Raw genomic sequence first — 22,255 nt, forward strand, 5'->3', positions numbered from 1 at the left:
AAGCTGCTTTCTCATGGCGCTATCGCGCATCCCCACCCCTCCACAGCTCTTTTTTTACATTCACAGCCCATCTCCTTCCTCTCATCCATCCGTGCTAAAGTTGCACCGTTGTTAAGGTGGGATGTGAGGACACAGTATGGGGTTAAAAACATCGACAGGGCGTCGATACTCCAGTGTGACACAGCAGAGCTAATGCTGGCAGAGAGTGGGTCAGATCGCTGCTGCACTTTTGGGAAAGTCAAACCAGACGGGGCAAACTGGGGCAGCTGCACACACATGGTCTTATATGGAAGAAGCCCGGAAAATTGCACCAGCACTTTAATTTTCAGTATTTTTGTGAAAAACAGGCGAGTAAAGCGGCCTGTAGAGACAAGATAACTCCCCCCTTCCAGGGCAGCCTCTCTCTTTGTGTCACGGATGTCTTGGAAATAAAAGCCCTGTCATGAAACAAGAAGAAAGCAGATCTCGTCACTTCTATCACACTTGATTCGAGTGTGGCACTTGAGCGCAGGAAGATTCTCGACGCAAATTGATTTGCATTGGAAACAAGTGGGATTATTGTACCCGTTGACAGATTTCTCCACTCGGTTGAAGAAAAATGAGATTTTCAGGCTCAATACTGGGTTAAATGACTTATATGGATGGGTTCTCGCTACAGTGCTGGGGAGGAGATAGGAGAGGGACGAAATGGAAAAACAAAGCTGCAGAAAGATGGAGCGAGGGGTGGGGGGGAGAGGCGAGAAGAGAGAGAGAGAGGGGGATATAAAATGGAAAGAAAGCAAGAGAGAACAAGAGACAGAGAGAAAGAGTGGGCGAGAGAGGCCAGTCACTAACTGCCTTAAAAGGACAGAGAGTGTCTGCAGAGGAACGACAGAGAGGAAAACACACACACACACACACACACTCTCTGCAGGCCATTCAGCAAGTGTTGCATTTTGCATGGAGGCATCTCCCTGCACAGACACACAGCATCTATATTAACGTGTGTGTGAGTGCGTGCATGTGTGTGTGTGGTGTGCGTGTGATGGTGAGAGAAAGAGTTTGCAAGACAGAGACAAGACAAGCAATGAAAAACAAGAGTGAGAGAAAATGTGGGGGCACAGAGGGCGTGTGTGTTTATACCTATTTGTGTAGAGAGAGTGTGTGTGTGTGTGTGTGTGTGTGTGTGTGTGTGTGTGTAGCTGTGAGTCTGTCTATCTAATCCCCCTTTGTTTATAAATGTGTGTGTGAGTGTGTGTACTGCTTAGGCTGGCAGTCTGAGGGATTTGGAAGTCCGGGCAGTGTAGGAGGGGTGTGTGTGTGTGTGTGTGTGTGTGTGTGTGTGTGTGTGTGTGTGTGTGTGTGTGTGATGGAGTTGGGTGGTAGGGCAGAGATGGTTGACGAGATAATATTTACCCCCTCCTCCTCCCCCTCCCACCAAACTCCACCACCCCCACCCGGCAATTACATGAGGCTTACATGAGGTCGCAGAAGAAGAAACACTAACATCCTCTCTCTCTCTCTCTCTCTCTCTCTCTATTATCTCTCTATCTTCCCACCTCTTCTTCTTCTTTTATTTCTTAAAGTCACATGTTGTCATTTTGTCATTTCGTTGTTGTTCCTCACAGCCACTCGTCACGCTTATGGAGGGAAAAAAAATCCCCTTGGCTTCTAATGAGAAGTCTTATATACCCACATTATGTATGGCCTTTGCAGAGCCGCTAATGAGCGCTGTAAAGTACTTTTCTTTTGTAGTCTCTGACACAGTGCACGTATCTTGATATATCATGTCCCTTTTAGTCTGGTTATATTTCATATCATATTTATGTCCATACTGTACAAATTTCTCATTCGTCATTTTTTGCTGGAGGTGTTCTCGTCCGTATATTTATGCAGTACTTTGCTTCCTTTTATAATTTAGCAAGGTGCTATTCAGAGATTCAGATCATTACACATTTGTAGTATCTTCGGCCACTGGATTGTGTTCATTTGTTTAACTCTACATAGACTACATTACCCATGCTTTATGCTATACTTCTTTGATCGAATTTAAAGCTTCTGTGAGGAGTGTTTAGTGGGATATGAAACAGACTGAAATGAATACGGATGCCTCTATATGAGCTAAATGAAAGCAAACAACACCATCAGCGAGGTGTCAGACGAGGCGATTCACTTTTACATTTTCCACGGCAACGATTCTCAGCGAATTTTAAGTTTGAATGTTTAAAGAAAGCAGGATGATTTTGTCTCAAAGAAAAGATGGATGACTACAGATACACCTTCAAAAATGAGCTCAGATGAAGGCAAACAGTCTAAAAAGGAAAGCGACCGTCAGCGAGGAAAATCAAGAGTTACAACCGTGACAAAGGGAGCCGGCCGTAGACGTTACACATGCATCACTGTCTGGAGTTCTGGGAAGTGTGCTCCTGCAGTTACCGTTTATCACCTTAGGTGCTTCCACAGAGAACGAAACTGAGATCTTCGAGATTACCACATTAAAAAACACTTCTTATCAATGTACAGGACACGATCATCAGAGATATGAGGTACCACTATGAGGGTCACCAAAATCAACACAGACCGAAAGTTTGTTGGAGGTTTTAGGAGTCTTTTGACAGAGGTCTGTGGTACTGACATACTGTATGAACTTAATTATAAAGTCATTGTTTTGCATGTCATTAGCAAGCATCAAGATGTAGAAGTTCTGTGTCTCAAGTTAAGACCAACAAGTCTAAAGTCAAGTCCAAGTCTTACAAGTCCAAAATAGGCCTAGAGTGAGACATTATGGACCGGCCACTCATCAAAGATAAACAGCTAATATTATACAAAAGCCATTGTTTTATAGATATGGAGACATTTAGGCAACCAAATCTTGAATTAAAAAATGTTGTTTGCTGCTATGGCCGTGTCAAAGGCTCATTAATATAAGCAAAGGTAATGATACTTGTTGCTAGCTCTAAGCTAACTTGGCTAAAGTCGCTAGCTGTTTTTGTAGCATCAAAATATAGAACAAGCTCTTTCCATTTGTCCCACATATTTTACTAATATTGCTGTAATACCAGAATACAATAATCCAATTGTTTTTCTATCTGTGGCGCACAAATCCACTTTCCCCTTCTGCTTTTGAACAACATGTTTTGCTGCTGTTGGTTGATTGAAAGAACATCTGTGAGGAGATTTTAAAATATATTTTAATCTTCTTCCAGAGTTTTCTATGTAACTTAAGCTGAAAAGTGTAATACTATGAGACCAGTAGAGAACAGTCTCAAAGTAATGTCAGTTACACAGCAAGATATATGTATGCTAACACTAGCTTAAATTAGCTAGCATAAGCTAACAGTTAAACCATGGCTGTGTTCGAATTGCGTACTATATATTACATACTATATACTAAATACTATATAATGCATACTGCGTTCGGCGGTAGTATTTAGTGTGGAGGAGCTTCATTTTGGAGTATGCTACGCCAGGCGGAAGTAAACAATAACCGCCGCTTCTTTAGCTAAAGCTAAAGCGCATCATTTTAACTGCCACTGTGACAGTCCAGCGCTTTGCATTGTGGGATACATGCATACTGGAGATTTTTTCCGAATCAGGGTATTTATGGCATACTGCACATTTTGCTTTTGTTTGCATACTGCATACTACATTTTGGCCAGTACGTACTGCTAGTGTAGTATGGCATTGCGAACACAGCACATGTAAGGTTGTATAAAACCCATAAGAATGGAGCAAGAGTTCCTTTCAATACTTTTGTAAGAGAAAAAGCATCTTCTTTCTCCTTTCAAAGGTCAAGGTAAAACAGGAGCTGCAGGAACGTTTTGTAAAGTTGTATAAATCAAGTCTACACCTTCAGAGGGATCAATACATGTTGACTTGTTTTCCGTCGTTCACCTTTGCCTCTTTCACTCTGTCTCTGTGAAACGCCCTGCTGCCTCCTTCATCCTCTTATTTCTGAATTGGCCTCAGATGATTGGAACATCTATTATGTTGTTTTAAGCTCTTTTCACAACCTTAATTCGACCTCTCCATTGGCCACAGAAAATACTTCAGCTGATAACACCGTCGTCTTTTCAAACACGCATGTTTCTCTCTCTCTGTTTTCTCATGGCAGGTTCACACACACACATACACTCCTTAATCCGGCCCAATGACAGAGGCCAGTAAGCCAAAACTATGACCGACTGCAGCAGCTGTGGTTAAACAAAGAAAGGAGGAAGGAGAGAAAGAAGAGAACGAGGGAGGTGAAGAGAGCAGGAGAATTGAGCCTTTAGAAACTTGATATGTAACTTGAAAATGTAGCTCGCTTTGATGCTGCAAACGAGCCCTGCATTTTTAAAGAAAAGCCAAAGCAAATGTACGCCCCTGATTTAGAAAAAAGAAGATAAAATGAGAGATGCCGGGAGGAGAAAAAAACAGAACAGAAGGAGAGTGGAAAAGGGCCAGGCTTCTGACCTCCAAAAACCTCTCTCTCAACCTTTCCCTCTTTTTTCCCTTGCTTTCTTTCTCCCTGCCGTATCTCTCCAAACCCTCCAATTACAGTAATGAGTGGTTGAGAGCAAGGCAGAGAGAGGCTGTGCGTGACTGGGAGGATAGATTGGGGGGGGGGGGGGGGGAGGGAGGGAGGGATTGAAGAAAGAGATTCATCACTGCTTTTTATCTGCTATGAGTGTCACTCATCCCCTGACCCTGCGCTGATTGGTCAGTGAAGATTAACAGCTGGGACCAGATGTCGGGACCTGCAGTGCTCTGTGTTGTCATACTGACTCTGCGTGTGCGCGCTGATGTGTGGGCAAGATGTGGATTCAAATAAAAATGCAGCCCGAGTGCTGCTCTTATCCAGAGCACCTTTCTGTGGCAGCAGTGCCAGAGTTGAACTCGTGCACTGGTTAACCACTATTGGCATTATAAATGAAAACACTGCCGTGCATTCAAGTCCCTATTGAATAAACACGTGATTATCTTACATTTCATTTCAAACATTTTAGATATATCTCCAGCTCTCTCAGCTCATCAAATATGGCAGCTTAATCTGCAGCCCACTGCTTCAAAATATGAAGCTTTAGGCTCACCTGTAGTGTCATTTGATTTGACGCAGTATAAAGAGTGCAAAAAGTCAGCTTTGGGTGGAGGTCAGGGGGGCATGGAAGTTTTAAACATCGGACTTCTTTCCAGAAAGCTGGTGTTAGGTTCCCCCCTGAAAATTTAAAAAATATAAAGTTCTTTTAAACTTATAATGTCAAATACAGCATCTTAGTAAGTATTACTATATATACTTCCTAACTGTAAGTTAGTCGTGCTTACTAACTGTACAGCAAACTGTAACTGTAAGTTAGTAAGCACGATTTTTTCCTGAAAACAAACCAAGACTTTTGGTGCCTAAACCACAGTTTATTGACATTGACCACATTTTCATTGTTGTCTCACACCCACAAGTCCTGCACTGTTTCTTGCCAAGCTTTATTTGGCTTGACGCCTCACCAGCTGTTCCCGCCCTTACCCATGCGTCAGCACACGCCCCCAGCCTTCACCTAGCAACAGGTAGCTTGCGGGCTAACTAGCTAGCATAACATCACCTTATAATTTGTTTCAAAATCCCTTTCGTTTTTTTAAACGTGTAACGCTAGCTATTTGATTGAGTTGAAACCATCAACTTTTACATTTTAAAGTTTATTCCCCGGAGTCCGCTATCTCGTTTGAATTGGCATGCAATGCATCTCGGGATACGTTGGGCCGTGAAGGATGGCCCGGGAAACGGAGGACGCATTTGTTGGCCGCATCAGAAGGAGCCTTCGAATTGGGACAGCCTTCGATGTGCTGCTGCGACGCAATTGGCCTTCGAAGGCTGCAGCCCCTGGATTGGGACACGGCTCCGGATTGTGCCCATTAGAAATGGAGGACCTCTGACCGAGCTGGTGTATTTGATGAGTTGGGAGTGACCACATGTTGGATATTAAAACACATGTGAAAACAGCAATATTACATGTAATAGATTCTAATGTCTGGTTATGTTGATGTTTCACGTTAAAACCCCCAAATGCAGCAATAATACTTTTGCTTTTTTAACACATTCAGACAAAACCAAAAGTCTTGTAGATGTCACGCAGCCTTCAGCAGTTGGCTGAACTTTTACTTGACAGTGAAGATTAAATTGAACTTCTTAGTTCAGTTTCAACAGCAACTCTATAACATCTCTCTATATTCCTTAATGTATTGCTTTATTTATATGTTAATTACAATTTTATTTCCAAATGCAGTCTTTCAGTACTTGTGTAAAATGTTTCTCTGCCAAGATTCGGCTGCAGCTTGCCTTCAAGGCTGACTTAGGTCAGGCAACAACCATTTATTATGTGGTTTGTGAATCTGAAATGCGAGAATTTGCACTTTTTCTTACTCCTCTTTCTTTTGTAATGGAATATATTTGGATTTTAGACTATTGGTCGGGGGAAAATCAAGCAATATAAGGAGTTTATTTATCCCGTTTTAGACTCGTTTTTAGGCATTTAATGAACTACGTTATTTTAACAAGAGAGCGTCAGCCTTCAAGGCTCCCGCCTGCATTTTGAAGTGTCCTTGAGTAAAACGCCGCTCTGCAAATAGCTCTGCTACATGTGTGTGGTGAAACAAAGATTGCTTTTACAAACTCGCTGAATGGATGTTATACCTGCGCGAAAGTAACCAAAGACTTGTTAGACGAAGTCCCACTGGAACGACAGCTTGATTACTGATTCCTCTGTCACTGTTTTAAACACTTTGATTGTGAAAGATGAGGACGTTTTATCGTGATCATGATGGCTTTTGTTCCCTCGTCTTGAGGGGCCTCTTACTTGAAGATTTCCACTTCCTGTGAATCATCAAATACTTGTCATTTTTGGGATGTAATTCATTCAGTGAGTCAGCTTCAAAACTATAGCTGTACAATGCTCCCCCCGTCGAGCCCCACAGAATCCCCTCTATCTCTCTTTGTGTGTGTGCGTGTCGGTGTGTGTGTGTGTCATCACCACATCGTCCTACATAAAGGCCTAACTCTCCCCAGCTGCTGTCGGCTGCTGTACCAGTCAAACACGCTGGAGCATGACGCTGGAATGGAAAAAGCTCACTTGTGGCATCAACCAGCTCTTGATTTGTTCTGCTTGTTGTGGATTGCGATGGTGGTCCCCCCCACCAAGCCAGGCTGTCTCAACCCCCCTCCGTCAGCCACCCACCCTCCCTCTTTCATCTCCAGCCTTCACCCCCCTGAAAGCCCTCCCCTCTGATGCCGTTAATCCACTTTAACCACTTCCTCTCCTCCCACTCCCCCATCATTCATCCTGCTCTTTATATTCTGTTGCATTCAATGACTCTATTGCCGTGACTGTAATAATGGTGAAGCTGTATAGGAAATACAAACGCTACAAAATCAACAAACAAGGGCTTACACATTTAAGCCATGCAGAAACAAGTAATTATTCAGCATAAAAACATGCACTTTTATTGTGTTTTCATCTTTTATATCATTATGATTCAGTCACAAGCGTTTTAAGCACATCATTTCCTTGTGTTGCCGCCTGAATGATCCCAGAAATCTCCCAGAAGTTATCGATTTTAATAACCCAAAAGTCATTTTTGCAGATGCATCCAGTAAAGGGATGCATGTCTTTCCCTTTCTTATCTCCCTGCTCTCATTCTGTCGTACACCTGCCTCTCCTGTGAACTTGTCATCTGTTCAGCAGACAAAGCTCAAGCATCCACGTGGGAGTGTGCGCCTTTGTGTGTGCCGCGTTGTGTGTCTTCTTTCCCCTACAAAGAGGGTACCTGCTCAGATGAAGGTCTGACGCCGCTCCGTGCGCACGCTCTGGTACATCTGCATGTATGTGTGGGCGCCGCGCGACGTCTCTCCCTCCTCTGTCTGTCTGTGTCTCTGCCTCCCGCTCTGCGTTTGTCGCTGCTTCAAAGCTCTCCCTAAAATAGGCCTTTAATCATAGTTTGGTGTGTGAGTGGCGCAGCGGTTTGGAGCTATAAGCAGAGGCTGGGCGTATTTATAGCAGACAGGCAGAGGGAGAGGCTGGAGCTCCGCTGGAAGGCTGAAGGAGGCAGATTACAGAGGCCAGGCCCCGATCGAGACCTTCTCAGATGGCCCTGGAGCAACAGGCGCTCCCCCCTCGTCCCCGCTTCCTCCTCCTTCTCCTCCTCCAGCCCACATGGGAGTTGTGTTTGGTCTGGCTCGATTTAGGCAGGGCTGGATGGCGAGGCTGACCCTGAGGTGGCCTTCAATGATGTGCACACAAATGTCCAAACATACACGCACATTATGCACGACACAAACCCTGATAGAGGACATTTATATGGCTGGTTCTGTTGACCCCTTTCAGATGAATCACATCCTGTTGCAGCTTCCTTCAAAAAGCCTTTCGTTCGGTTCATTTTAATACATTTTCTGTCCTTGTCGCTTCTTTCCAATAAGCTAGACACACTGAATCCATTAGCGTTAGCTGCTGCCTTTAACTGTCAGACACCAGCACACTCGCATTATGATTTTCTTGTATTATGCTTTGCTACAGTGTATTATCCGCTTCATGTTTTGTCTGAGGTTGCATTATCGTACAGGGACTGAGTGAAAGCTCTCCCTCGTGGTGCACTCAAGGACACGCCGGCGTCCAACACTCAAACACTCAAACAGCAAATTCACAGGACGCACAACAAGAAAACTAACAAATCAGTGAGAGAAAATCTGGAGGGAAATCGGTGGTTTGAGGCGGTGGCTTCACGTCCCAAGTCTCAGATGTTGTAACTTCCTGTCATGATTCAAATAGGAAGTAATTCCTGATAGTCTAGCTCACAATTGTATAACAGCACAATGACAACAAGTGGTGGAACTGCAGTGTGGTTTGAACGTACCTGAACACCTCATGCTACATTTAAAACAGTAATATTGTAGTTTGTATTCCAGTACATTAATCCAACAGCCATTATTACTATTTAGCTTGAGGATTAAGATTGGATATTAAAATCTTAAAGGCTTTGAGGTATTGTAAGAATACACTATCCAACAGTCTACAGAGGACTTAGCCTTAGCATTAGCCTAGCTGGAACAGTAAAAAGTTGTGTACACACACCATCATCATTGTTGCATCAATAATAATGATAATAATATAGTACTATAATATACTAATAAAGCTGTTAACTTATGTTCGGAAAGTTTATTTACTGTTAACACTTATGGTTCTAACTCATAACTAATTTTCCTCGCTTTTGTTTGTTTGTGTTGATTTTGGCGCCCCTCATAGTGGTACCTCATATCTCTTTGCTGATCTTGTCCTCTACATTCATAAGATGTGTTTTTAAAGTGGTAATCTCGAAGATCTCAGTTTTGTTCTCTGTGGCAGCACCTAGTGCGATAAACGGTAATTGCTGGAGCACACTTCCCAGAACTCCAGACAGTGTTGCATGTGTGACGTCCACGGTTGGCTCCGGTTGTAACTCTTGATTTTCCTCGCTGACGGTCGCTTTCCTTTTTAGACTGTTTGTCTTCATCTGAGCGGCAAATGAGTTCTTTCATTTTTTCACTTATTGTTGAAGTTGTATCTGTAGTCATCCATCTTTTCTTTGTTTGTTCAGCCAAAGTAGATTACTGTTTACTCGCAACACTTGCAGAGACCGGAAAAGCAGCCGCTTAGCTCCGCCTACCCTCTGTGGCAGACCAACCACTGCTGGCTGATGGAAAACGGGTCACTAACTGTGCGCTGCTTGAACCAGACACCCAGTCTGTAATACTGCAGATGCAAAGGCTTTCATCAGTGGGCCATAGGCTCAATCACCACTGTGTTACCTCATTCGGTGATAGATAGTGACTTAACAGACATTTTCTATAAATGAAAATCTTCAAGATTATCACTTTAAAGATGCAGATTTTGGTACCTTTGAAACGAGTCAGGCTCGCTGTGCCCACCTGCTTCCAGCATATATGTTAAGCTAAGCTATCTGGCTGCTAATGAAGGATCTGAGTGCTTATTTTAGCGCAGTTTTTTTGACAGACTGGGGCTTACAGGATGAAAGGTTTAAAATAAAATAAATGGAATATAATTGCGGCCTCACAGGAGGAAAAGTGATATAATAAGGTTTGCAAAATGACAAGAGGAAATGTCAAGAATAGTGTGAGTAAATGTTAATGAGCTAAAATGTGCAGCTGTGATATGGCTCTTTAAGAAGCACAGCATAATACAATATATATATACTTACTATGACGCTCTCCATGTCTGCGAAATGCGATAAAGAAAAGTTTTCTTTTAGCAACAACATCTCTGTATTCGAATGTGTTTTCATCAACAAAATATAATCCACCCACACCCCGACACATCCAAAAGCCTGTCTCACTCTCTTTGTCTCTTTTTATTACCCGCTTTATCACAGTCTCGCACCCATCCAAAGACAAACACACCCACACCGCCAGCTCAGAGGTCTTGTCGTGCCGTGATCGCTGATCATGTCTGTTTCCAATGGCGCTGACCTCGGTCAGGCCCTCTGAGCTCTCCGTCTCTTCTATTGCAGCGTTCTTTTTTCGTCCTGTTGTTTGTATTTCTGCCGTCTCGTGTTGGATTCATTAAACCGCCTCATCTCAGCCCTCTGTTTTTTATTTGCAATCTTTTATTTATGTGCTCCTTCTTCGTCTTCTCTCTGCTAACTGTTGTCTCTGAGCATCAAAGGCCTTGTAATTTAACCCAAGCCGCCTTCACAAACACACGCACATGCACAAACACACACACACACCACTTGCAAGCTCTTTAAAACGATGGAAAAGTCCCAAAGCAGTCCTCGTTTAAAGCCTTTAAACGTCTAACATACAGCTGAAATAATCTTTTCGGTAGAACAGTGGAAGGAACATGTTGTGCGTTGCTGTATAAGTGTGTGCAGTTCAAGGTTAGTTGTGCTTCTTTATGCACCTTCGCTTTATTCATATACATTTTTTTAGACATAAAAGCATAAAAAAAGTCAGATTTTTCCTCAGCCTACAGAAACTGTTTACATTCCGTATATTTGCACTCACACACTGTCTTTCCAAACAACACACACACTTGCTCGTAAACATCGTTAGACCCCAGGTGTGGACAGTTACACAGCACACACACACACACACACAGCAGGTGGTCTCATGGCTGCCACAGTGTGGTGGCAGATGGTAAGTGCATCTGCCCGGATCACCTCTTAATGACGGAGCCGCTGATCACTTCAAACAAGCGTCTCGGAGCAAAACACTCTCCCTCTGTTGGTGGAGACGTTCAAGTCACTGAGCAGGTACCCTGGAGAACTGCTCAGGCCTCTGCCTGCAGGAGTGTGTGTGTGTGTGTGTGTGTGTGTGTGTGTGTGTGTGTGTGCGCGTGTGTGTGTGTGTGTGTGTGTGTTTGGACAAATGCAATGTGTCTTTTAGCTTACACATACACTTTGTATATTCGGTGTGTTCATGTGTTCAGACGTGCACAGAGTTGCATGTAGAGCCACCGTGTGTGTTAGTGTGTGTTTGTGTGTGTGTGTGTGTGTGTGTGTGTGTGTGTGTACGTCTGTAAAAAGTGTGTCAGCTCGAGCTGGAGTTTTTTGCCCGGCTGTGTGGAACACAGCAGATGTGCTCGGTTCTCCCCTGAGGATCCCTCCCTCTCCCTCTCTCTCTTCTCTCTCTTCCTTTCTCTCCCTTTCACTCACTCACTCACTTGCCTCTCTCTCTCTCTCTCTCTCTCTCTCTCTCTCTTCACTCACTCTCAGGCTCCCTCGTCCACACATCCTCTCTAATGTTTATACACGGCTGCTCTTCAGATAATAAGCTGACTTCAGTACTTATCCCTCTTCCTTCCTTTGCTTACTTATTCCCTCATCTCCTTTATCTCTCCCCGTCCATCCTTCTGTACCTCTCACAATGTAGCGCCTCTTAAGTTCCTTGACCATAATATAACAAGCTTTTACTGACCGTGTTGTGTGTAATGTTTGCTGTGTGTTTGACAGATACTCGCACACATGGAAGCTGGTTAACTGCAGGGTTTAAGTGGGGGCTTTTATTGTGAAAGGTCCAAATGTGTTTTTGGAGATGTTTTTTTTTTATGTCTGCAGTAAACATTTAAAACTTGAAATATTTAGTATTTTTAAACACAAAAATCCAATTTAAAGTACATAAACATCGCTGTATAATACCAATAAGTCTTAGCTGGTTGCCTTAACTCTTCAAAGATGCTCCAAAAAAGTAGACTATAAAAGCAGAATCTGGTTGGTTAATGTGCAACTGGAAAAAATTCATTTGGGATTCTAGATTATTTTGATTCTGATGCAACATTCGGTCAGTTTGTGGATGTTTTGCACTCGGCTGAAAGTTGTTTTTCTCTCAGAATAAAATCAAGAAGCAAAAGTCAAAAGAAATCGCCCTTCAAAAAAAGAAAGGAGCGTCCATGAAACGCATTTAACTGGAACGACCATCGAGCGGTTCATTTGAAGTTTATATATATCTGTTGTATCAGTTTGCTGAAGCAAACCAAATAGCAGCATCGTTTTTAGATAGATACATTTTGGTGACACATGACAGGACATTCGAACTAGACGAGCGTGTGAGGTAAAAGCTTGTTTTCACACTGAACTATTAAACTAGTCGGAGGCCTTTTTAAAATGTATCATAGGTTGATTGACATGTCATCCTTTGTCTTTAAAACAGCAGCTGACAATTGACCCGTGGCTAAGTCCCGCCCTCCTTGGTTACTGTTCACACCGGCATGTAAATATTATGGCGTTTTCAACTATAACAGTGGGAGAAATAATAGTTCCCAAATATCAGAGAGAAGTCGACAGAAAGGACGACAAGACGCATTTAAAAACTACATTCAGAATATAATGTGTCAGCGGAGTGTTGAGAATGAAGAGGACATAAAAGCTCACCGGTCCCAAAGCAAGTGTCAGGCAGCCCCCGCCTTCACAATTCATGTTAAGGACAATCATATACAGGAATAACAATGTTCTTGCACAGCAGGGCAAATCAATATGTTGTTTTATTGAAGCTAATGTTTCCTTATGACTCCCTATAACTCTCATTATCTAATATGTTATAGCCCGTTGCTAGCTAAACTAAATGATCCCACTTTTTCATTTTGTTTAAAGCGCATATCGTGGGCTTGATCCAAACACTGGATCTCCTGAAGGCACAACAGGAAAGCCCAACAAAGTCCTGCACAAGTTTGCCACAACAGTTCCATGAACCAAGGGCTTTAAAGGTATCATCGGCGGTGGTAGCAAAGGCCAGACAGAATCACAAGCGTAGACCAGCTGACTGTCTCCCACAATCTTTAATCCATGTCGACGTCTCTCCTCTCGAGTTTTTAGCTTTGGGAAAGCAAAAGATGTGACACCCCCCTCTAAACTTGCAGATTCCACATGCACTCGGTTTCAGCATTTCTCCTTGTTCTGAAAGCTTGACACGCCTCCCGCGCCTAGTTACGGTTGCTAACGCAGGATTGGACAGTGGACGTTCAAGGGAGGGGCTTAGCAAAGGGTACATTTCCACTAAAGTTTCACTTATAGGCTTGCTCTTGAGCTTTTGACCACTTCACATGGTCTTTACCATCAGATCGATTTGATACATGCATCTGTGGACATTTTGTACATGGTCATACTTTCCATCACTTTGAGCTCTTTCAGGACTTGTAAACTCATGGAAATGTGGAGTTTGTTTTTCTTCATTCTTGCTTCACTTTGGTATAAATGCTTGCGCGCTGTGTGATTGCACTGCAATTTTCTGCATAAATAAACAAGCATCACTTCCTGCAGCAGATATAGAAAGAGATCCGCTTTTATTTGAAGGAGCAAAACAAGATCTAAAACTGACCTTGATTTCTGTGACATCAAGGGCTACTAAATATTTAAATTGTTGCACCATCAAACTTTCAGCATCACTTTTCTAACCTTCCTGTCTCTCGTCACACACACGCGCGCGCATACCGTGCCTGCTGCATGTATGCAAGTCTCTTTAGTCCCAACTAGGCCACAGCGTCACATGAGCATTTAGTCTCGCCATAAATCACACCACTTCCTGCTGTTGCCTCCCTGGATTTCGGCTGCTATTTTCAGTCGGGGAAAAAACGTCGCAAGGAGTGAAAATATTCATGCTGCAGGAAACAGAAAGAGAAATATTCAATTTATGAGATCGCATTACGTGCAGACGGCTGTCGTCGCTTCGCGTTTCGCACACATTCTATCAGCCCAGATAAAGTGCGAGCGGGGAGGAGAGGGAGAACAAGGTGACACTACAAGCAACAAGAGTGTGGATAATGAAAACTAAACACCATCCTTTCTCTCGCTCCTCCTGTCTCTGTCTTCCTTTCTCATCTGCTCTGCACCACTAGTTTGTCTGTATGCTAGTCAGGGGATTTGAACGGTGTGTGTGTGTGTATTCGGGCGTGTGTGTGAATGTGGGAGTCTGAGTGAACAGCGAAACAGGGGGTGCATGTTTTTAAAATGTTGATGAAAAAAACGGCCGCTGTGGTTTTTCAACACAGCCTGCAGATGGGACCTTAGAGAGAACATTTCGTGATTTTGTCATAATCTTTCGGAGATTGTTTGTGTCGGCGTGCGAGCAGGAAAATGAGAAGCAACCCAAAAATCGGAGCGACGATGAATAAATTCCACAGTCCTGAGATAAATCACATCAGTTCACCTATTTGATGTTAAAGAATCAATAAGGGGGCTTACAAGGAGGCTCATATATCTGTTAATAGCCTGAGCGATAGCCTAATCAGAGTAAAAGGCCTCATTTAGGGCTCGTATTAAAATGCAATCTGCATCTGAATGTGCACCACAGATAATGAACAATCTCATCACCTCTGCAGATTTACTCCCATTATTAGAGCGCATTTAGAAGCAATCTTGAGCTCCGTCTGCATTCTGTCCACGTTGTCGCACAGATCCCACTTTCATTTTGCAATAATGCACCTTAGTCCATCTCTAAATCCCTGTTTTGTTGCATGCAGATGCTCCGTCTGGACAGATTAAGCTGCTCCTTCTTAAAGCTGCAGTGCTGATTGGATGAGTCCTTTAACAATATTTGGTATAAAAGCTGTGCTGAACTGAAGCAAAACACAATTTAGTTTGTTGTCCAAAACAAGCTGAGGCGATTTTCTCAATTTAATAACCACCATTCGTAATGGAATTTTTATTGAACAATGAAGGAACTATGAATAGAAATGTCTGCATGCAGCTCAATAAAGTCACATTAAAGCTCTGGCTGATTGAAGCTGTTGGAGGTTCTCTTATAGATGAGGAGATTGTGCTGACTTTAAACATTTCTCTCAGTCTTATATGGAGACATCATCTGTATTCATCAATATATTATTACTTTAAAAGCTCTCCATGCTGCCTTCACTCTGTTAGATTCCTAACTGATATCTCTAATGGACCACGCCACTCCACTCTTCATCAAAACAAGGCCTGCTGGGGTAAGAGCATCGCTGCGTCTTGTTTATTTGCACAGCTATTCCTAAATAGTCGACCACCTTATCTCACTTCTGACGTGCAGATCTGGAACTTATCAGACTTGCCCCGAGCGCGGCCTCGGCTCCGGGTTCTCAGAGTAAACAGAGATTGTGAAGCTTTCGGTGCAGCGGTCCATCCTGCAGGAAAAGTTCACAACAGATCTGTGAGCTTGATACTGTGGGTGGTTTCAGCAAGACTCATTAGGACCCGATGAGTAAAAACTCTCTTCATTGCTTCAGCATTATGTTGTGTTGATATTCCTTCACTTTAACCGTGTTTAGTTTAGTTTTATCTTTGAATAGAGGACTCTTGTTTCTAAGTGTGTGTGGATCGTTTGTAATGTTATTTTACTCAGGCAGTTGAAGACATCAACACCAGTTTATAGGAGGACAAATTGAATCTTGGAGCCCTCATATGGAATTTAAAAGAGTGTTAAGTAGGAGGTTCAGAGTGAAAAGAAGTCATACATCAGCCAGGAAACTTTAAGAAATAAAAGAAATAAGGATAATAGTGCTCCAAGTAAACTAATATTGAGTGAATAAGAACTGAAAAGAAACTCTTCTTACCATAACTGACACCTCGTGTGAAGGAGAAAGAGTGAGTGCAAGAGAGAGCAGGTGAACTAAATCAGGCTAACGAGGGGGGACAAACAACAGCCAATGGCCCAATCCCAATCTCCACACTCAGCGACTCACACAGGGTGCATCCAAAACCGCATACTATCACACTAATCATACTAACCGTGACGTAAAATTGAGTATGTCATGCGTTCCCATCTCATAGTATCCAATTTTGTGTATGTGAGAAATGCCCGGATGTATATTAGATCGGACCCAGATGTTTGAGTATGAGACGGGAGCTCACTGGTTGTACTCAACCGCACCAAAATGCATTGCGGCTATTCAGCTTCTACTATGGCGGAGATGGACCGGAGATCAGACCGGACATACGTAAACGATTAAGTCACGTGATACGGAGAAGACGGCTCTGAGTATGATGCGAACGGCATCCTAATAGTCAGGTTAGTAGGCAGTATGCAGTACATACTGTTTGAGTATGTAGTAGGCAGTACGTTAGTATGCGGTTTCGGACACAGCCAAAGACTTTGAGGCTCGTCCCCACTAAGTCAGTGCTCAGTGCTGTCCCACTATCAAATCATCAAGTGTGGGCTCTGATGCAGACTTTCCTTGATATCTGCAGACTTTCCTGTAGGACTAATGCTGCGTTCCAGACGACTCCAAAGTCGAGTTTTTCCGACGAGAAAAATTGCTACAGAACGCCATTCAAAGTTCCTACTTGTGAAGGTGGAGCAGATTCATTTCCCCCGGCTTCACAATTTTCGGAAGTCAGAAATTTCTACCGTGAAGTTCTCGAGTTCCAGTTGTCTGGAACGCAGCATTACCCAGAGTTCATTGCCAACTTGGTGACATAAACATGATTGCCCAGCCCCCCCACAAAATGTAAACAAATGTTTGTATTTTGAAGTCGTATTCAATAAAGTTTAAACAAAAAAACTAAATGTAAACAAAGACAGGAAGTGCGAAGAAGTTTATCTGTTAATGACAACATGTAGTTAGACTTTCTGAGAGTTGAGTCAGACAACACACAGCTTCATGAAAAGCAAAGATGTGGGTGAGACGTACCGTGCACAGAGCAGCAGAAGGGGTGACATTAAGCCACAGGTGTTGGAGTGGGTGAGGCCTTGTGGTGTGAATTATCTGAGACATAAACTCATTTGAAAAAGGGAAGTGTGAAATGTTCTTCTCGGCTTTTATTCTGTCAACAGATCAGTCAGAAGGAAACATGAGTTGTTTTGCAGTTATGTATTATCAGTTACGTAACGATGCATCTGTGTGTTTTTTTATGCAGATGTGTTGGACAGCATGGCGAGGTTCAGCGTTCAGGGGGTGTGCAACTACAGCATGCTGACCCTGTCCGACCACGAGAGGGTTCTGTACGTCGGAGCAAGGGAGGCGTTGTTCGCCCTGGACCCCAACGACATCAGCAGACAGCTACGACCACAGGTAACACACACAGAGGCACACACACAGAAACACACACCCTCACACTTTAAAGGCTTTATTTCCGCCACTTAAGGGGATTAAAATTTACAAAAGTTCAATATGGACGAGGAAGGATTTCAAGAAAAATAATTGCCTACATTACCGCCTGACTGACTGTCAGTGCAAACGCCCACACACTCTGAGAGGCTTTTGTAGAAATGCAAGAAATTAAATGATAACACGTAAGATTTAATATCGCACAGCTTCATGACGGACAGTTCAGGAACAAAAAGCTCCATCTCATCCACACGGCCCCGTTACCGAGTGCTGCAGAGATAAACACACATTTCAAATACTCAATTTAAATGCACCAAATTCAATTATGATATTAAGTGTGATATAATTATTAAAGGAAAGCATGAAATATTACAGAGGTTCTGCTTGGATTAGCAGGAAAAGAATGAAAAATAAAGCATCATCTCTGCTTCTGACACGTCTTTGCAGCCTGTTAACTTGCAGACTGACCTTGTTTCTTTCTTTAACTCATTTATGGACTCAAGGACGTTTAAGAAACCCCCCAAAAAAACCTCTGGCAGATAATCAAAGCACCAAATAATACCATAATGAAGTCCACTGAGTCATAGTTGTTATGTATTTTATTGGTCTGGCCTATAATTCTTTTATTAAATCTTCAGGCTTATTGAAACTATTAATATAAGTGCTGTCATGCAATTTATAATCTTCTCAAAATGTATTAAAGTGTCCTTCTTGAAGGGTCAAAAACATAATAAATGACATGAATGGCTGCAGAAGAAAGCTTTGACTCTGGTTTAACCAGAATTTTTTTTCAGTTTTATAGCTTTTTGAAAGGCTGAACCAGAAACAAGAGAAAACACATGTTGTATTAACCACGTTAAACCACATGGAGCCCTGACACTGACATAAAGGATTAAAAAAGTTAGGTCAAATACTGACGACAGCAATTTAATAATTCTGTTAGTTTAACGGAATGTCCGGAGAAACATACAGCGTAGTCCTCACTGAAGACAACAGATGTGCACAATGTTATTAGAGCATGGTTTCAAGCTAGCTAGCTAACGTTGTTAGCATTTGCTAGCATTAGCATCTAAAGTTTTCCTACTGTTACAAGGTTTTACACAGCAATGACACAGCAGCACTATCAATATTACATTTGAGGTTTAGTTTTAGGATGAAAGTTAGCGGGTTCATTAGGGTAGCTAGTTGAAAACGCAAATGCTAGCACGTTGTGTGTTTAGCCCACTGACTGTTTCTATATGGACGACTCGTCTCCATCTGCTGTCATTGTAAAAAATTGAAGCTAAACTATCCCCCGTAACGTGCGCCGCCATCTTGCACTGGTGACGTCATTTGGAGCCAGAGTCGCGCAGTAGAGATCGGCAGGTGGAGCCGCCGTAGCCACTTCCGCTAACGAAAACACACACTCACATTACCAGGAAAAAAACTGCACGGATCCTGCACGTCAGCGTGTTTAACAGCAGAACAGCTTCTTTGTGTTGGTCTGAAGAAGACGTTCACAGATATTGAAACTACAATGACTGAAGTGATTGTTGCAGGAGCCGTATTTGTCAACAGAGCTGTCAATCATCCTTTTGACAGCATCAAATAAATAAGTAAAAATAAATTTGTCCGAAAAATGAACACTTGGACGTAAATCAGCATGGTAAGAACTATAATGACAGAAACCATGTTTGAGAGTATTTTGAATTTATAGTTTGACTCATGTCCCATCTGTTAACACGGAGGAGGCGGGCTTTATGACCTATACTGCAGCCAGTCAGCAGGGGGCGATAGAGAGGTTTTGGCAGACTATGGTTTAGCCATCCGCTAGCCATAGCCACACAAAAATAACTAACTGATTGGAAAATAAAAAGTACAAATGGTTTTTTTTTACACTGTCTAAAATTGTGCAACATACAATCGTGATTATTAATGTGTCTTTATGTATTTATGTGATTTATGTGGTTATGATTTTTCTAATAGTCTTTTGCAGTATTTTTAAAGTTGTCCAGACATGAAATCTTTCAACTGACTTAAACCATTAAAATCCCTCAAAATGATGCAAAAACGAGGTAATAACATTGTCTGAATGATGACAGGATGAAAGACTTATACGTCTTATAAAATCATAATTTATTATTTTTTTCCATTATGACATGTAATGTATATTGGACTCGGTAAAACTTTTGCAGTTATAACTTAACTTGGACAGTTTTTATGTCATCTGTTGCTGAAAGCTTCCCGCAGTAAAAGTGTGAGCGAGCTGCCAACATTAAGACCGTAATGTGTGTGACTGTTGGCTCAATATTTCACTTCCATCAGCACAAACATATCCACTGTGAGTGTGTGGGTGTACATAGGCAATTACACACAAACACACTCTTGCTCTTCACTTTGGCCCTGCTTCTCCGACTTTATGATGCACTTACTCAAACCGGTTTTTATTGTCCTCGTTTTAATTTGTGTAACTTGTTTTCTGTGATCACTCTGCGGGAAACTTGTTTGTTTAAAGCGCTCCGTAAATACCTCTGACTTCACCTGAAACACTTAAACATACACTGACGCTGGAGCCTCAGAGACTCAGTCTGGTTTTGCTTTGCGTCCTCAATAATTGGTCCATATTGCAATCAATACAATTACAGCAGTGCGGTGAAGGTGTAGTGAGCAGCCTGCAGCGGTTTGGGGATTGTTATCTGATTTACCGCCTTAATGAGCAGTTATTAGATGCACACACACGTACACACACACGCACACACGGCACACAGGCCCCGGCTGTTTGAGTGAGGGTTATGAGTCTTACAGTAATGATAAGACCACCTGTTGTCGGCCCCCGGTGTGCAATGTGGAGGGAAGAAGCCAGCGCAGAAAAATGACAGCATGAAGACGAGGGAATCGTCCGTCCCCTCTGTCACCATCTGCCCATCACTCCCTCACCCCTCCTCCCCCTTCCTTCCTTTAACAGCACCTCTCTTTATTTCTTTGCTGCTGTCATACTCGCTGCCTCTCTTCATTACTTTCATGTCTTTTCTTCCTGCACAGATTTTTTCTGGGGATATTTTGGACTTTTTTTTGAGACGCAGAGCTCTCATTCTGATCTGAAGTGCTTCCTTTTGCATTATTTAGCTCTGCTTCTTCCACCAGTGATACAATTGAAGCTATATTTGCTACAGTAAAAGCAATATTTCACCTTCCGCCTGCTTTTTAAAGAGTACAAATCCTTGCTTTAATTTTTCCTTGCCGTCCTTGCTTTAATTTTCTTTAAGACCATCAGTGTACTCTGTGTTAAAATTCAACCAGCACTTTTTAGAACCAGTGTTCAATTTAAGGCCTTTTTTAACTCATTTGCTGGTAGCCAGAAGCATAGACTGTATTTCCTGCATGCATGAGAGAACACATAAGCACCGGCTTTTTCAAAATGTCGAAACCAAGTAGCCGTGTAATAGCGCTAAGGAGGTCCTTCCCAAAATAAAAGTTCTTACTTCATGTTCAAGGATTGAGACCTTTTCGCTGATAAACGAACTCATTAACCAAAATTACTTCCTACAATCTAACTCACGGAAAGACTAAGGTGTATCCAAAGACACTAATGTGAATAGACTGGAAATATTTGCCTTAGAGCTGGGTCTTATTGTTAGTACCATGCGCTAATGAGAGGCAGAGGACATTAATTATGCAGACGTGTCTTTGTAGGCCATTAGTCAGTAACACTAAGAGCTACTACCTGTCCTCTTAGTGCTGCCTGATTTGTGTTTGTAAAGTACCTGATCTGCGTGCTGCAAATGAGGAGGGAATTTCTCGGATGAGATAATAAAAGCAGACAGTGACGAGTGAGGATCCCTCGGGAACAAATAAACTGCAGGTGTTGCTATGCCTCATTTTAACTTTACTTAAAACACAGTTGCGTATCTGATAAAAGCAGAGATTGCACAGGCGATACCCTGCAGACCAGATCCAATTGATCAATTCAGTAATTAAATCTGAACCAATCTAACTCCATCATCTTTACGGTGACCATGGGAATAATATGAGAATCAAACATGGACATTTAATGGATTGTGCCGGAGGGGGTAAGGTAAATAATATGAGATATAGATTCTATCTTAGCTAGAAAAGACATGTAATGCACTTGGAAAAATATGTATGCCATGCATTATTTAAGCTCTTTCACTCACCGTTCTTATAAATACATTTCTTCTTAAAACCTTAAAAATTCTGACATGTTGTGTCATGTTTGTTTTCTTATCTCGGATTTGTTCTTAAGAGTATATGAGCATACTTACACGCATTTAAAGAGCAGCTCCAGTCATGTTTTAAGACATAAAATGCTCTGCTTGTAATAATAAACTGTGTCTGATATGTTTTTTCTGCAAAATACATTTAATTACCTTGTACAAATCCTCCTGAGGCATCTCCTCCTTCTCCCTCATTAGAAATCCCCACTATGCACAGTTCTCCTTTCGTAAAAGTGACAGCCGAAAACAAAACACGTCTCTGCCACCGTTTAGTGGCAACTTGTTGAAACTTCGCTAGCTTGAAATTTAGTAATTAGCAGTAGTAACGTTAACGTATGCAGTCAGTAGTGGGTCAGCAAAAATGACGATGACGGTTATAGCTCGCTCACACATCGCCGAAGTGGTTGCCATAGGTTACACATAAGGATATGCATAGCGACACTCCTGATCACCCCGCCCATTAATGGGATTGGCTCCTTAGGTTTGTGACGTCTCAAACCTGCCGATCTGAAAACGTGTTGTTCAGCC

At 42.4% G+C, this 22,255-nt stretch overlaps 1 protein-coding gene across 1 annotated transcript in view; it reads left to right on the forward strand.

Annotated features, from left to right (window-relative positions):
• sema4c (sema domain, immunoglobulin domain (Ig), transmembrane domain (TM) and short cytoplasmic domain, (semaphorin) 4C) overlaps positions 1-22,255 on the forward strand; it is a 107,088-nt gene that overhangs the window by 55,385 nt on the left and 29,448 nt on the right. The window contains exon 4 of the mRNA XM_069682655.1: positions 17,323-17,477. Coding sequence (XP_069538756.1) covers positions 17,323-17,477 — 155 coding nt within the window. The remainder of the gene's footprint in view (positions 1-17,322; positions 17,478-22,255) is intronic.

Source organism: Semicossyphus pulcher, unplaced genomic scaffold (assembly GCF_022749685.1).
Source record: "Semicossyphus pulcher isolate SPU_LCO1_2020_fin unplaced genomic scaffold, fSemPul1.0.p SCAF_6, whole genome shotgun sequence".
In the NCBI taxonomy this organism is placed as follows: domain Eukaryota; kingdom Metazoa; phylum Chordata; class Actinopteri; order Labriformes; family Labridae; genus Semicossyphus; species Semicossyphus pulcher.